Source organism: Hoplias malabaricus, chromosome 18 (assembly GCF_029633855.1).
Source record: "Hoplias malabaricus isolate fHopMal1 chromosome 18, fHopMal1.hap1, whole genome shotgun sequence".
In the NCBI taxonomy this organism is placed as follows: Eukaryota; Metazoa; Chordata; class Actinopteri; order Characiformes; family Erythrinidae; genus Hoplias; species Hoplias malabaricus.
The window spans coordinates 27,529,323-27,546,985 of record NC_089817.1 but is presented as its reverse complement, the minus strand read 5'-3'; the positions used below and the strand labels follow the sequence as shown (position 1 = coordinate 27,546,985).

Sequence of the window (17,663 nt, the reverse complement as noted above, 5' to 3'; positions counted from 1 at the left end):
CTTCACTACTGTGCGAAAGTCAAAGGCCACCATTTCATTAGGTAGGAGTCATTCCTGTTTCAGCAACAGGGAAAAATCACCCTCAACAAACTAGCAACTAGCAAAACATACCAATATTCTGAATCTTTTAATCCTTTATTCTTCCACTTCCAAACTGAGGAGAACTTGGCTCTTCTCGCGAGTCCTGCTTTCAGTTTTTCAAAGAAATCTGTAAACATTTCCCAGTGGGTTTTATTTATTTTACTGCTGTCTTTGTTCCTTATGCTTATCCTTTTATAAAATCTATCAAAACAAACAATAATAATATTAAAATGGAGGTTAGTTGAATTGTCTACTCTGAAAACTGTCCTGGTGTGTGTGAATGTGTGTGTAATCCACTCCCTGATTAGGCCCTGCTTCTGTTTCCACTTTACTTTACTCACCTGCAGCTCCAAAGCCCTCTCTCAGAAGCTGATGGGAGCGTGTCCTTAGGTTTATGACGTTAAAACGCTGGCTGTTTGAATCCACATCTTTGAGATGTTTTCAGAACTGCTCTGCCATGGCGCTGACTGCTGCTATTCGTCCTCTAGCGTATAAACACCACCACACAGACATGTCAGTGAAGTTAAACACTTGGTTTACAATGGAGGAGTCTCAAGTTTGGGGGATATATTAATGTATGCATACGAATTATACTTATTGAATATCATGTATATCCAAAAATAACGGACCCAAATATATTACCACAACCGTTGCTGGTGGCGTTTAATTTATCCGCTGACTGCAGATAAACAAAGATGAATACACAAGGTTAAGTGAGGTTTTAGTGAGGTCTAAAATGGCTCCAAAACTAGGGTGACCAGACGTCCTCTCTTACCCGGACATGTCCTCTTTTTTAGACTTAAAAAATGTCCGGGCGGAATTTCACAAACGTCCGGCATTTTGTTTTTCTAGAGCTTACATAGAACTTCGAGAAGTTTCCTTCACAAACTAGTCCCGCCCTCCCCTACTCTGATTGTATCGCTTGAGTAAGGGGGCGTGGTGAAGTAGCCTAAAATCTTCTGATTGGACGGTCTGACTGTGGAGCTACCGTTATTGGTCGATAACCTTCTCTGTAAACATTTAATTGGTCAGTCTGCCCGTCAGTAGTCCTTATTTACGTCAGGCAAAGCTCATGTACCCACCCTCATCTCGAGCAGCTATGCCGAAACGTAACTGTAAGTTCTCGGATGAATTAAAAAAGAAACTCCCATGTTTTGTGTAGCAAATAAAGGTGTACAGGACCTAAAAGCACACATAGGTTCAGCTAAGCATACAGCGACAGCGAGGGGCGTGACGTCACCCCCCCCCCCCACACACACACTTATACTTATTGAATATAATGTATATAAAAAAGATAACAGACCCAAATATATTACCACAACCATTGCCGGTGGTGTTTAATTTATTCACTGACTGCAGATAAATAAAGATGAATATGCAAGGTTAAGTGAGGTTTTAGTGAGGTCTAAAATGGCTCCCAAGCTCCCAACGCAGTGCACTGTGTGGCTTTGACGCCCTTCAGAGTAGCTTTATTCTGTACAGCTCCTTGTTTCACCATTAGTACATTAGAAGTGTAAAATCCCTAATTGTATGGCATGTGAAACGCACAACTTAAGAGACAACATTCCATTGTTAAAGAACCTAGCTAGACTTTTCCAGCTAGCAGGCTAACAATGAACCGCTTCACAAATATAGCTAGCTAGCATAGTGTCTAGCTAGGGGTTAACATAGCCACAAAATGCCTGAATGTGGATTTCAAATGTATTTTGCTTGTAACACATTGGTTTAATGTTATACAATAAATAAAAACATGGTTCTTAATTAGTTTTTACATGTGGGGAACATCATGAGCTTACGAGCTAGCAGCGGCTTAGCCTCCATTTTAGCGATATGAAGACAAAAATATTAATTTACATAAAAGTGGACGCAGTAGTAAACCTACACTTATATTAGCTCATTTACCTCAGCACGGTCTGCTGAGGGACCCAGAAAATATCACATTCACTGAGGTAAGGACTGTTCTTATGTTATAAACAAGATGTAACCTTTAAAATAAATATTTATTTTCCTCAGATGTGGATCAGTTCTGATTTAAACCATTGAGAGATTTTAGCAGTTGCCCCTCCTGAAAATCATTAACTATTTAGTGCTTGAATAAACTTTTCAACATTTGAAAGTTATTTACCATTAAAAAAAAAGAACCTAACGTTTAGAGGTGGCCTCATATATAAATGATGTATTACTCCACACCTTTGGATTAATTTGGTATGCACAAATAAATAGGCAATTGGTCCCTAACTCATTCTCTCTATCCCCATATCCACTTCTCCTGTTCGCCTGCATCCCAAAAGCCCCGCCCACAAAGTGATGTGATTGGATCCTTAAATTGTTGAGGTAAGAAGTCCTTGCTGTCTTCAGCTGTGTTTTTGAAACATACTACAGATTCTCAGTGGAAATACCCAGCCATGGCACGGACTGCTTATTTCACTAAAGATACGTCTTGTAGCACATAACATCAACTAACATGTTATCTAACCAATTCAAATAATTGATTTTCCATCGACGTGATCTTTCACCAAATTTTTACCCTCAAATAAAAGTTGTAGTGTCCCATCATTATACATTTAATGCTTGTCTCATCTACACTGTATTTCTACAGTTGCACAACTTTCATGTGCACCCTCAGCTTACATTATCACTACAGAAAAGCACTGATGTTTGTAAACAGCTACATATAACGTGCGTGGGACTATGCTCAATGCCCAGCATCAAACAGATGGGTATAAAAATGGCCAGAATTGGGCTGTGGAGCAGTGGAATGGCCTTCTTTGGAGAGAGGGAGCACCATCCAATACCTCTGGTATGCGCTGGAGTGGTGGTTGTGATTCAGAACTAATCTTACCACATCAGTAACTCTCTTTCAATGAAATCCTCAGAGGAATGTCTTATCATCTAATCTAAAGCCTTCTCAGAAAAGCAAAGGCAGATTTTGTATGTTACCATACCCTCCAGATTTTAGTCAGGACTTACCTTGGCAGCGAAATGTCAGACAATTCATATCCACCATTCTGCAAGCAAAACAATGGCTTCCGAATGGAGATCATAACACTGACGTCAATATGTTGGCCCAGATTAATTAAAGCACGCAGACTCATCCTTTTATTATTGTTTTAAGTAAATTACCTAAAAGCATTAGTCTTTTGAAGTTTAACACGCACTGAATACTTACCTGAATTACACAGAATGATGTACTAATCCATTTACCCTTTGGACCCGTTTGTCAGCCCCTGATGAGGCACACCTTGATTATCCCAGCAGTAAATGGTGAATTATGTCTGTATACATGGCTTTAAGTCATTAGAAAGTATGTCAAAATCAACCAAAAGCAGTTTTACGCTGTCTACAGAACACCATTAAGATCAGCTGCAGCTGTGGAGATTTAAATGTGGGCTTCAACAGTGAGAGAGTAATTAACTTTAAAGGTACTCTGAGATTTTATCTGCTATAAAGCTGAAGGAAGAGGTTGCAGAGCTGTTGCCCTTTTCAAATTCATAAGCCAAGCTTGAGACTTGAGGCACAGAAACTGGAGGGAAAGTTTCTGAAGGTCGAATGCTGCTTTTCGCAAGCAATGGAATAACGAAAACACAAAGTGTCATTGATGCAAAGCACAATGGCACCCCCTTGTGGAGCTGCCCCTAAATGTGTCAGAAATAGCACCCCTTGTGGCAAATCTTAACCATGTGAATGAGTGTGTGAGTGAGTTAATTAAGATAGAAAAGTTACAAGCCTGTTCCATGAAGTGCTTCTCATGTAAAACAGGAGCATTCTGGACTATAAAAATGATTTAATTAAACACAAATTTCAAATATTAAAGATTCAACTAATTATTATTCCTAGCTAATTTTAAAAAATATTCCATATGTTATATGTCAGTTTCATAACATTATGAAAAACTGAATCATAAACGGGCGTGGTGCAGCAGGTAGTGTCACTGTCTCACAGCTCCAGGGACCTGGAGGTTGTGGGTTTGAGTCCCGCTCCGGTTGACTGTCTGTGAGGAGTGTGGTGTGTTCTCCCTGTGTCTGCGTGGGTTTCCTCCGGGTGACTGTCTGTGAGGAGTGTGGTGTGTTCTCTCTGTGTCTGCGTGGGTTTCCTCCGGGTGACTGTCTGTGAGGAGTGTGGTGTGTTCTCCCTGTGTCTGCGTGGGTTTCCTCCAGGTGACTGTCTGTGAGGAGTGTGGTGTGTTCTCTCTGTGTCTGCGTGGGTTTCCTCTGGGTGACTGTCTGTGAGGAGTGTGGTGTGTTCTCCCTGTGTCTGCGTGGGTTTCCTCCGGGTGCTCCGGTTTCCTCCCACAGTCCAAAAACACACGTTGGTAGGTGGATTTGGGACGCAAAAGTGTCTGTGAGTGTGTGTCGCCCTGAGAAGGACTAACCCCCCCTGCAGGGTGTGTTCCTGTCTCGCGCCCTGTGATTCCAGGTAGGCTCTGGACACACCACGAACCTAAACTGGACAAAGGTTACAATCAATCAATCATAAAGTTAATATTGTTTTGACATGATTTATAAATCATGCCTTTCTCTAGGACTCTTATTGGTACAACATGATTTGCCAAAATATTAGATGGATCTAAACAGTCTATGAGGAGACTGGAACATAAGGCCAATGAGCTTAGCAAATGAAGACCACAGTAGTGGATACTGTAGAAAAGATCAAGAACACTCCAGAGAAAGACCAAGAAGAGAAAAATAAACCTGAGGGACCTCAGAGAAATTGTCACAAGATAAAAATCATCAATGACTCTCAAGTATCAATAAATGCACCCTGTACAGTACACACTGCAGTTTTATAGGTGAATAAGATCAAGATTCAGCACAGAGATGGAATGAGGGTAGCGTGTATAACGGCCACGGGAACTGGATCCTCGTTATAGCCAAAAACAGCACAAAGCTTGACAAATATTTGTGTTATCTGACCGCTACTGAAACACAAAAATAAAACCATCCTCATTACAGACGTCTTGATGTTTCAGAAATGATGATGGGGCCACAGTCTTCAGGCGGTGCAAAAAATAAACATCACTTTGGATTTACAGTTGGTCTAGATCCCCATGAATATCAGAGCTGTGATTCCCAATAACTGAATCTAATACAGAGTGTAAAAACACAATATTTAAAGCCAACAAGGTGCATTCCTAGTCACTGCCTCACTTCAAATCCAAAGGGATGGAGTACAGAGCCACATACAGTGTCATTGTCCGTTTGTATTCTGACTGCACTGAACCACTCACAGGCATGGTATTAATGTTTGTCTTAATGCTTAAAGATTTCTTACACTGACCACAGCGTTCCCAACACAATCAATAGTATCAAACTCTGCAAAGCCCAACATCAGCTTGGCAGGAAACATGACCCCATCTTTTTCTGCAGGAAACTGTAAAAGGAATGCACTAAAGCAGCACCCACAGCTTTGAGATGCAGAGCAAAGCTATATGTATTAAACCCTTGGCCAGAGAACATGGCTATGAAAAAATCTAATACAACCTTCTTGCAAGGAACCGTCCTCCCACAATCTTCTCCAGAAAAGCTTGTCATAGTATCATACGCTGCCCACTTGAATCTAATAGCACAGTTCAAATGAGAAAGCAGATGTCTGGCCTAAAAGAGCCATAAATAAAACTTTATTCTCTCAATTTATTAACAAGCCACAGTGCATCTGTGGCTGTCTACCACAGCGCTTAAAACTTCGAGAACGGCAGTCCTCAGGTCAAAAGACCCACACTATACATTTCGAACCATCTGTGTAGCTTCAGGGTTGTTGTTGAATTTTTTTTTAAATTTTTTATTTTTTTGGCGCATTCAGTCCCATCCTGTAGAAAATCAAAATGCGTTAATGCTGTAGTAAAGGGGTGGTAGAGTAGCAGGTCTTTCCTTTTCACTGACGGAGTAAAAGCAATTGAGGGAAAACAAAATAATAATAATAAATCAAACAACCAAATAAAATAAAATAAAAATAACCAAAGAAATCCTCAACCTCGTTTGACAAAGCTGGAGCAGCATGCGGCAAATTCTAAGCTTTGTGAAGTTTTTTCTCTTTTTTTCAATACACATTCTCCTCCTCCTCGTCTGAGCCTGCTGCACTGTTTTAGCTTTAAAACATAACTGAAATTTCCAAATAATACTAGTGATAATCATGAGAATACAGATGATAAAACCTATAGCAGCAAAAGAGAACTAAAAAGGAGTAACAGCTGAAGCAACCCTGCTTTGGAGAAAGGCGTGGGTAAAAACAAGTCCATGGGTGAGTGGAGGGGGCTAATTGGGTCCAGGCAAAGGGAGGGGGGGGGCTCATCTGCCATCGGCGGGGGGGCTCATCTGCCATCGGCAGGGGTGCGGCTGAGGGTGAGGGAGGCCATGACTCGGCCGTAACGCTCGCACAGCTCCAGCGTGGAGTACGACGGCATCTTGGGCGGCTCGGCGAACGTCTTGATCTCCGTCGAGCAGTCCAGCAACTTCGGAAGGAAGTCAGTGAGCTTCTCCTGAAGGTTCGCTGCAAGAGACGTTTAGATGCTAGATGTTTCACAACAGGACAGAGTAGGTGCATGTGAAATATTCATAGATTGTGTTACAGAGGAATGTGTAAAATTACAATATATTCATTACACAACTACGTACTTCTTTAGCCATAAATCTAATTCACACAACTGGCCCGTTATCTGAAATGTCGTCAGTCGTTCAAAACATGTTCGGACTCTGGATTTGTGATGCTTACATGTAACAGAAGCCAATACAAACAAACCAGTTGCCTCTCAAACTACGTGCTGGTGTCATTTCACATCTGCTTCGAAGTCTATTAGAGTCATAATCTCTAATAGACTTGTTTATGAAAGTAAGTGGACCATAGTTTTCAAACATTAACTTACTGCTATTAATTTACATCAGCTGGATGAGCATCACAACTCCACTAACCTAAGATAAAAAGCTCATTTCCAAACACAAACCTCTTGGCTCACTGACTGCGGTTGACGTAAGGGAAAAATTGCATAAATGTGATCGCTTAAAGGAACATTAGGTAGAATTTTAACCTTAAAATTTTAGCTTCAAAAATCATTGTGATGTTTCACTGAGCTGTGATTGGGAGAATAGAGCCTCTGTCATTGCTACTACACAATCAGCAATGCAGAAACTGCACTATGTAACTTTTGGAGGAGGGTAGGAAGCCACCCATTCCCCACCCCTACATCCTTAATTTCAGGAAAGTGCTGTAAAAGTGAATTCCACTTTTACACGTGGGCTCCCCAAAGTGTAATGCATTTTTACAGCACTGTAAAATTCAGTAAAGAGAGGGAGGCAGGGTGGTGGTTTCCTACCCTCCTGCAGAAGTTTCATAGTGCAGTTTCAGCAATGCTGAGCCCAGAGTAGCCAAGGTAAAAGTTCTGTTCTCCCAATCACAGGTCAGTAACGTATCACAATGATTTTCAAGCTGTAATTTTAAGGTAAAAATATCACACACTGTTCCTTTAAAGTAGTTTGAAGTAGCTTTCAAGAGACCAAAGAAATTAGAAAAGCCAAGTGTCATTGCTCAGCCTTGTGTATGTGCATTAACTTACGCTCCATTTCCTGGCCCAGGTAGGAGCACCAGCGGTTCCTCATGTCCTCCACAGCAACCATGTCTTTCTCCTCCAGCTCATCCACCAGCAACAGGGGGATGCAGGGCACCACCAGTTCATTCATGATGCTGAGGCCCATGTTGACCTCTGGTTCCTCTCCAGTCTCAAACAGGGCTGCCGCATGCTCGTTTAATTTCTACAGAAATGACACAAACATACACCCTTCGACTCCCGGCACTCAAACATCAAAAGGCCAGCGGCCAGAACAAGACGGCGATCAACAGACGCAAAGCGCTGCAAGCTCTCTGCCACAGTGTCTCTCAGAAGTGTCCCTCAGCGTCCAAGAAATGCTCTGGAGTGCTTTGCTTACTGACGCAAGAGATGACGTGCCTGCTGATGCATTCTCGGACTTTGCGTGCGACTTCTGAGAGTCTTGCTGCGCGAGCGACCTCACTGACCCTGGAATCCTCTGCAAGATGACCGTGAAATAGGTGGGAGGCACGTTAAAAAAAAAAAAAGCACTACAGTACATTAGCTATGTCAATGTTGGCAGTATTTTCAATTAAAGCAGAGCAGCAGGATAAACAGCGAGACTTGAGAGAGAGCCAGGGCCCCTGTGCTGTTCAAAAACGGCAGAGGTGAAACGAGGACAGTGGCGCGGCCCCAGCGGTAATGTGTTTACACTCTCAGCAGTGCCTGCTTCCTATTCGGAGCCTGATGATTACATTATGAGCACAATGGCGGTGTAGGGTTACTGGGTGCAGGCGCCCGGGTAAGGGCCATAAAGGTCTTTACAACCAGCACGCACCGAGTGGGCTGCACGGACAGGGATGGGGCTAAAGATTGTTGGGTAAAGTTCAAATATAAACCAGTTATGGTTGGGTATCCAAACACACCAATAGGTCACAAATAAAGCCCTTACTTCAGGAATTATACGAACTGTGAGTAGCAGAAAATCCCTGAAGGATCGTAAATTGTTATTAACGGTTTTTTGACTGAAAACAACATAAACAAAGGGTGTTCTCTGACTTTTGCGTGTCCAAAAATAACTACTGCCATCAAAGCACTTCTGATGAGTGCTGATGGAGAAGAAACAGCACGGGTCAGTGATCCAGGGGGAAAAACCTCAGAGCACAATGAAGAGTTTTCGAAAGGAGTCACCCTCATTTGCTGATCTGATTTTCCTTAAAGCAGAACCAGTTTCACAGAAAGGAACATTTTGTCCTTTATTTCAGTTTGACGCATTTAAATTTTATGTTTCTTTTGCATCACAGGCTCAGTGCTTACATCTTTTATTTGCCCGAGGGCTCTGTATTTACTGCATTTGGAAAAATAACAGAAAATAAAGAGGGTTGTGCTACAAATGGTATAGCCTTTATGTTTTCATCCACAGTGTATGAGGATTAACTTTTAATACAGTCATTACGCTTTACTGATTCAAAGTGACCCTTCCATAAAGCCAGAGGATGCATTTCAGCTGGAGGTGAGCTGGGTCTGGCCCTGAGTAAAAGGGTGAGCTGTAGCTAAAGCAGACACACACACACACACACTCACCAGCAGGCACTCTCTGCGGTAATGGGCTATAAGCTCTTCATCATGGCCTCGGTACGGCCCTTTGGAGAGCAGCTCTTTGTTGTACTGATAAGCGTAGATCAGGTACATCAAGGCCTCCACAAAACTGAAACAAATGGAAAGGAAAAGGAAGTTGGCATCGCTAGAAAGAGCACTTACATTTATATCAACAGGCAAAAATGTGAAGCTAAACTCCGGCATAATTCGAAACATGAACTCTGAAAACAGTGCACTTCTGCAGCTGGTCTTACTTACTCCTAATAAACATTGCAATCATCCCAATTAAACCATGATTAAATTTTTAATTGAAAGCTTTACATTTCTCACTGGGCAAGAACGCTCCCTTTGAAGGAGGAATTAACAGCCAATAGCAGGGGTTATGCTGCCCCCTAGTGCACAACGGATGAAACGTTACATCTCAAATTAGGCAACAGCAAACCACTCCTCATTTAAAAGAAAAAACCCTTGTCCCAGATGCATTTTAGAGGCTGTATTTGTGGGAAGGTTCAGGAGGATATTGACTTGGTGTCTATTGGCCATGTCGGATTTATATCTCCACAACTACAATATAGAACGAAATACTGGACACTATTAATGTCTTGGCTGATCGACACCATCGTGGATAAGTGGAAGATGAAGTATATTTTACACCTTAATATTCTGTTCAGAACCGACGCACTTACCTTTTCTTCTGAAACAGCTCTAACCCAATCGTTAGGAAGATTGTGGTCTCACGGAAATTCCTGTAGTCCTGATGCCATATCTATACACACACACACACACACACGGGGGAGAAAACAGCTTCAGCTACCAGAAAGCAAGTGGAGACATAAGGGCACATTACCCTGGGTCAATATCTGACTCCAGCATTATGTAACAAACATATAATGGGTAAAAAATAAAAAAAAACATTTTTTAAACGATGACAATCAACAAAGAGCTGGTGTCTGCTGAAGCAAAAAGAAGGAAAAAATCCTGACCTCGTATTCCTCCATGTTCACTTCGTCCGGCTTAATGAGATCGAGCTTTGCACGCGCCACTTTCATGATGCTTTTACATCTGAGGGAGAAGGGAGAAAGCATATCCCCATTAGAGCGCGGGGGGGGGTGACTCATGAGGTAATCTGTGGAATGAGATGGCGAGCCGTGTCCCTAGGCCTCGCACTAGAGGCATGAATCATTCTTTATTACTGAAAACAAAATGGAAACGGCTCTCCGGAGCTGCGTGTTTGGGTCGCACTCGCATAAATCTAATTATGTTCCTCAAAATAGAGGAGGGGGAAATCAATTCACTTATGAATATGGATGATGTGGCACACTTGGCCTTGTAGTGCATGGTGAACGCCCAAGGGAGGAAGCGATCGGGGTCTGACACGGGGACCTTTTTAGGCAACGAGACAGCCAGGAACAAAAGAAGCAGAGCATTATGGGCTGGTTAGGAGACGAGCAGAGACGGACTCCGATCTAATGCGAGGCTGGCCAATAGACATGCAGCCTGGCTACTGTATAATCTCAACTGACAGTGTGACGGAACAAAATGGACTGCAACTCTTTAGAGGAGTACTCGGGCGTTTTTCAACCTCTTCTGTATCTGCTGCATCTGTGCAGTGTGGATGATTACCATGGATAATAATTTTGACACGCTTCATTGTACTTAGCTAAAGAAAGTAAAACCCCATTGACTTAAAACTGGCTTTGAATAGCAGCCAATAGGCAGGAGCTGAGGCGACCCTCCACTGGCTTCTATTCTAAGTGAGTTTCAATGCAAAATGTATTGCTTTTTTTTTTTGTTGTTTTGTTTTAATTGGTAGTAACTTACAGTACCACACTGGATGCAAACTTTGGAGGATTTCCAACACCACTCAATTGGGGATAATATTCATCTACTTAGAAGCAAAGTAGCAGTGTTAGTGCTTTGTAGTTACAGATACAAACTAAACAATAGCTGTATCATACCCTTCTAAAAACACAACACTTAGCCAACGTTGGACAAATAAAATGATAAAGCATCACAAATATTCTATAGTGCATCTTTCTTTACGGTTTTACACCTAGTTTGTTAAATTACAGGGGCATGAGTAAGTGACTTGCCTTTTAACCAATCAAACTGTCTAAGACTGAAAGAGAGGCCCTTAAAGGCTAAGCACCACTTAATGGACCTCCATGAATATTTCACATTATTTTAGTGACTGACAGATATAAGTATGAATTAAAATGAAAATAGCAGCTTAATTTGCTTTAAAACTGACAATTTTAATAAACTGACGGAAAAACCCGAGCTCGCTACGGAAATTCTTGAAAGCAACTGTGACGTCAATGGTGGACAACAGCTGAACAACGCCGCGGTAAAACACCGTTATGACTGACTGTTATGACAGTATCTAGCTAAATAACCAACATTATTCATGACAATAGCCTAGCAATAAGCTAAACTCAAATGTAGAGGTACCGTTATTCTTGTAAATGTGATCGAAGTCGAACTCGAATTCATCCGACACTATAAACCTCCGTAATGCAGCTACGTAGCCGAGTATAATCTGAGCCACCGAGTTTAGCGAGTCAAGCTAACGTTAACTAACACCAACTAAAACAGGCGAAGTGAGTGTCCTTACCCTGTTTACCTCCATGTTACAGAGGCTCTTGAACACCTTTCGTTGGTGTCCTTACATGCCCATATTGTTGGAAAAGCACCAGTGAAATGAGCTACAGATAACGGAGTGAGCGGAGGGTCCTTTCCAAAGTGCCCGTTTAAAGTTGACAAATTTAGTCCATTTTCTGGGTATTTTGGGATCTTTGGGCCATTTGTGCACAGATGTCCCACTGTACATTGAATGATTGCAGCCAAAAACAACACACCTTTTCGTCATTTTGCATTAAATTAAGTGCAGCTTCTAGAGTGTTGTCCACCATCTACGTCACAGGCAAGACGCCTATTAGAGTTTCCCAACACTGTTGGGGGGGGGGGACCAATGGTCTTTTAAACCTTATTCCTTCAATTAGCAAGAAATAACATGTTTTCTGACTCTCAATAAACACAAGTTAGTAACTCAAATTCCACTGTATTTATTTGTTTGACACTTTCATATCGCTGGTGCTTAGCCTTTAAGCTGTAACTGTCAGAGGTGGATCTTAGCTAAGGTTTAGTTGTGTGAGGACAACCTTTAAGAAACGCGAAGAAGCCTTTGACTGTACCTCTCGTCAAAGCCAAGGTTTCTGTCTGCAAACTGCATGAGGAGGGTTCTCTCCAGAATCTTTTTCGGTGCCTGGTTCTGGATGAAGTAAACGATGACGTGCTGTAGCCGGTGGTCGTTCTGGGGGGCTGTGTCCTCCTGGGCTAACCTCAGCAAGCGGGTGTATTCAACCTTAATCGCCTTTAAATGAGCCAAAATGAGGAGGGAGGGATGGAGGGAGAGAGTGACGGTGGGTGTGTTTGTGTGAGAAAAAGAAGAATAGATGATGAGAGCAAGAGAGAGAGGTGGGAGGTGGGAGAAAGAACAGAAACAAAGCCGTAGTGTGTTAATGATCAAGACCACATTAAATAGTAGTGAACATGAATGCCTCAGGCAGAAAGATAAAAAAAAAAGACACAATTTCAAACCTCTCTGACAGGGTCATCTAACTACACAAATTAGTTTAGTACGTGATGTGATGATTCATACTTTTATAAACCTCTCTGACATGGTTTGATGTGCAAATTCACTGCTGTAATTTATATTTTCTAAAACTGAAAACGGCAAGTAATCATGGCATTTATTGCCCATCAGAGCAGGTACCTCGATTTTATAGCAAAACACATCTAAACACATTAAACATGTACGACTAAGATGATCTTTAAATCACTTTCATGATTAGGTCTGTTTGTCTAAGTGTACATTCGTTTTTCAGCTGAGTGAATATATGCAGATTCCAACGTTTATAGGCATATTTTGGCATATTTAGGGTTGGAAAAATGAATTTTTCATTAATGACGGCAGGGAGGGGAGGGGAGGGGGGAGCCATGAATTGATAGCAGTCGTTAAGAGATCAGCTTCTGAAAAAGTGAAAAACAGATGGTGGCCCCCCGCTGGGATTTAAGACAACGATCCAGATCAGAACAGAAAGGAGCTGGTAGTTGATGATCATCTGTCGACTGCATTCCAACACAGGCACAATCACAGCACACAGCAACACACAATTAGCGTCTTCAGAGCCGTCAGTCATTCCTCTGTACTCCGCAGTCGAGGTGACACCACCAATCAACAAGACAAAACCAATACAGATGTAATGAATGCTGTAACAGATTCCACAAAAAAGGGGGGAGGGGCTTCAGGCAGCCATGCCCAACAGGCAATTAATATCAAATTAAAACAAAAAATAATTACACTGACAGCAAAAATTATAAGAGGCTTCCAACCGTCTTTCCAAACTCCTGAAGAATGAAATTCTGAAGATATAAATAAGCGCTTCAAAGTGGTTTGAGGTGAATTCTTCACAGTGGTGGTGATTGGAACCAGACGTCTGAAGAGTTTCAGATCTCAAAACCTAGGTCGCTTAAGAGACACATATATGGTGATACCCCGTGTATATATATATATTTTTATTATTACATCATGGTTTTGTCATTATCAGCATTACACATACAAACTCAGAAGACACATGTAAGTTCACTGGTTGCTGTGTATAATAAATCAAGTACCCGCGCTATGGATTTTATGACCCGTTTCCCATAACCACCACTGTATAGCTCTGTTTACCATTGTCTACAATAAACCACTCTGAAGGACTTTGTTTACATCTTAATTATTTGGTATTTGGAAGGAGTGGAGTTCCTCTTTGACCAACGGTAACTGCAGACACTGAACTGTTCAACGTGACACTTACAAATGAATGCTTCACCTAAAAGTAGCTCTGTATTATGTATTTGAAATTCAATGCTATTTTGAGCACCACAGTGTGATACACTATTCATTACTGTGTTTCAAAAATGTCAATACAGGAGGTCCTCGGGTTACGTCAGTCCCGAGTTACGTTGTTTCATGGTTACGACACAGCTCCCACTTACTGTATAAAGCCTTGTTTCGACTTAAGTGTTTTTGCGTCGTAAAAGTCGTAACGTGAACTTCGTGTGTGGTGTGACGCGGTGGAAGAATACACGGTTACGCGGCTCGGGACCGAGGAGGATACGTATTAGGATAGGATAAGTGCTTACAGTATGTTATTTACGTACAGTATGTACGTATGTTCCGACTTACACCGAAAATCGGTTTACGACGCGACGTAGGAACGGATCAACGTCGTAAGTCGAGGACCCCCTGTACTTATATTTAGTCACCACAGGCACATCCATTAAAGTCAGTTAACTTGTTCACTCGTGAAGATATTAAGGCTGTTTATGGCGTCAAAATAGGTTCTAAAGTTCTGAGAACCAAAAAACAGTATCCATAACCAATAAATGACATTTTGTAACTGAGAGAACTCTCATTAATATGGAATATTTCTGTATATAATCGTCTATTTTGAGTTTAATGTTCTTGAAGAATCCGTTTTCGTTTTCATTCTGCCTTTTCTCGGTTGCGCTTCTCCCAGTCCTCTCTTTCGCTTCCAGAAGTTTCTCGCTTTTGATGGTGTCGGGATCTAGACAATTATTGGCTGCTAAAGTTAAGCCCCGCCCACCCAGCAGATTCTGCACACCCTAACCCTGATTGGAAAATTACTCTAAGCCTCTATGAGGAACTGTGCATTACTAAAAGACATAATCGTTAAAAAATAGTTGATACGTCTTACCAGTGTTTGCCGGTCAGTCTTTTTCCTGTCAGGGTAAGATTGACTCTCGCTGACGTAGCGGGGTGTGCAAAATCTGCTGGGTGGGCGGGGCTTTACTTCAGAAGACAATGACTGTCTAGATCCCGCCCACCCCCCCCCCAATCAAAATTCAAGAGCGAGAAACTTCTGGAAGCGAAAACGAGACCGAGAGAAGCGCAACCGAGAAAAGGCGGAACGAAAGCGACAACGGATTCTTCAAAAATATTAAACTCAAAATAGACGATAATATACAGAAATATTCTCATTACAACCATAACTTTCAATATTATTTATAATTTATAACTCTCATTATTAACAAGAGCTTTCTCAATTACAAAATGTCATTTATTGGTTATGGATTCTGTTTTTTTTTGGGTTCTCAGAACTTTAGAACCTATTTTGACGCCATAAATCTGCTATTCGCAGAATGTTCATTTAGGCCACGGTTAAATGATTTAATTCCTCACTTCATACGTCATGCATTTTGTACTAAATCTCTTCAAAGACAAAAAAAAAAAAGAATTCATAAAGCATTACACATATTTGCACACAATTTAATAAAGAGTTTCTTTCATTTTGTGAATTCAGCACTGTGATTCCACATTTAGCACCCTCTAGTCAAAGTATTTTGACAACTCCACCCCAAGTCTAGCAGAGAGAGCCTGCAGGGGAGACACAGACAGAACGAACAGGCAAAAGAGACGAGGGGGGGACATGCAGAGGTTAGCACAGTCACTGGGGCTGCAGTCACTATAGTGGATGCAGTACGGGAAGTACCTTGAAGAAGGCTGCTTCAGGCCCACACTTGTCATACACACTCCTGGATTTGCCAATGGCCATTATTATACCCTGCATGTTTGGCGTCATCATTGTCTGCCCAAGGAAGGAAGCACATTACTATGGTGTACACAAAGTCTACTGGGCTAGTAACATGCCATCCACATCATTTATGGAGTGCTGACTGTATTTATTAACCACTACAAACACACACATCCACACACTCATTCAACGAAAGCAAAGCACTAAAAGTGTCAGGAGGCGTGTTACATGCTCATGCAAAAAACCTGAAATCAACAATGACCTGTTTTATATTGTTGGTTGCTGTCATGGAAACCTGAGTTTATTATTTTATTTTAAAATAAGAGTTTGATACAGTCTTCTACTCACAGTGATATGTCAAAATATACAGACCACATAGACGGTGAGAGGAAACAGACTGTTAACTGTTTATGACACTTTTACATAGACGCCCATTCAGCTTACAGCATTTTAGTCCCGCCCATTTACACTGAAGTTATAAGGAGTGTTTCCGTTCATACTGATTTTAAAATGAGCAATAAGAGCTGAAGTTATTCACACTTATCATTCGAAAACGTCTGCAAAATATGAACTGTTCCTAGAACATAAACCTACCCAAATATTATCAGTGGAAAATCGTCTCAATAAAGTACAACTCACCATACCTTTCAAAATTCTTATCGTCTCAACCTATGCGTAAAGTGTAGGGACTATTATTCGCCTCTTGTACTGTACACCACCAGGAGGGGAATTAATACCAGCCAATAATGTTTCTCCTCCCTTTCGTACCAACCACTGAATAAACATTCCCCTCAAAAACCCCTTTCCAATACTGTACTTCACATAAAAACACAATTCTATACGTGGGGACCTTTGTTAGCTGAAGATTCTGCCTCTATTTCCCACACCAGACGTTTAACAAGTCGCCCCAGGCCTGTATTCTCATTATAAGATCACGTCTGACCCCACGAGACTCAAGTTATGCCCCTGCAGTACACGCAGGCTGGAAGGCTGCCGACTGCACTGTCTGTCAAAAGTTTCAGACCACCAGCGTTTCAAAAGGAGTTTAATTCAAACGGGAATGTTTCATTAACGTAGAATACAAAGTGGAAACTGAAGAGACTTGGAAAAGGCAATAAAGGTTCCTCAAAGTTTTGACAAGCAGTAGATGTGGTCTGACATTTTATGCTGCACTCCCATGTCTCAAAAAACTGAACTACAGACCTTTGTGCACTCCGGAATGGAACAGTAGGTCACTTGGGGAGCGAGAAAGAGTGACCCCTACTGTCTGCAGACCACCACTCCCAGGAATGAGGCCAAATGCATGCGGCATGACAACCGTGGTAAATGGCATCACTACGACTCAATCTGACCAACAATTCTCAGGTTCGCTTTCTGGTGGAGGGTTAACAAGTGTGCAAATCTAATCTGTAACACTTTAAAAGCATAGCTAACAGGTATTTTCCGTATTACCATTATCTGTGTTATTCTTCGTGATGTTTAAGCACAGCGCACACAACAGTGGATAATAATCTTTTTGGCAATGAATGTTTTGCAAAAACAACTGCACCAAACTTGGGGGGGGAGGAGCTAAATATAGCTGTAATGACTAGAATCTGAAGAGATATGAGTGACAGAAAATGTAGCAGTGAAGACACAGAGACGTCTAATAAGCAGCAACGTAAGATCAGGGCAAATGGTGCATAAGCAGATGTTTTCTATTATAAAAGAGTACTGAATTTAGACTGAGCATCTGTATCTGCAGTAGTAACATCATCTATAATTACTGATGCTTTTAAGCACATTGTTAGACCAGTTATACAGGGCTGGGCTTCCCAAAAGACAAGTCTGTAGGTAACAGATTGTGTTTGTCTGTAGCACCTCTG

At 41.7% G+C, this 17,663-nt stretch overlaps 1 protein-coding gene and 1 long non-coding RNA gene across 3 annotated transcripts in view; both read right to left on the bottom strand.

The window, feature by feature from the left end:
* Positions 1-450: 450 nt before the first annotated feature.
* LOC136675287 (uncharacterized) lies at positions 451-918 on the bottom strand. The gene is made up of 3 exons (XR_010796157.1): positions 857-918; positions 711-760; positions 451-565 (listed from the first exon to the last, which is right to left on the bottom strand). It is a non-coding gene; the product is annotated as an uncharacterized lncRNA (long non-coding RNA).
* A 4,773-nt stretch (positions 919-5,691) lies between these two features.
* Positions 5,692-17,663, bottom strand: part of usp25 (ubiquitin specific peptidase 25) — a 39,537-nt gene continuing 27,565 nt past the window's right edge. The window contains exons 19-25 of one of the 2 annotated variants that reach the window (XM_066650375.1): positions 15,757-15,852; positions 12,391-12,569; positions 10,180-10,258; positions 9,883-9,962; positions 9,182-9,305; positions 7,628-7,823; positions 5,692-6,567 (exon numbers count right to left, since the gene is read on the bottom strand). In XM_066650375.1, coding sequence (XP_066506472.1) covers positions 6,389-6,567; positions 7,628-7,823; positions 9,182-9,305; positions 9,883-9,962; positions 10,180-10,258; positions 12,391-12,569; positions 15,757-15,852 — 933 coding nt within the window. In that variant the 3' untranslated portion in view covers positions 5,692-6,388. The remainder of the gene's footprint in view (positions 6,568-7,627; positions 7,824-9,181; positions 9,306-9,882; positions 9,963-10,179; positions 10,259-12,390; positions 12,570-15,756; positions 15,853-17,663) is intronic. The other variant, XM_066650376.1, reaches the window with a different exon arrangement.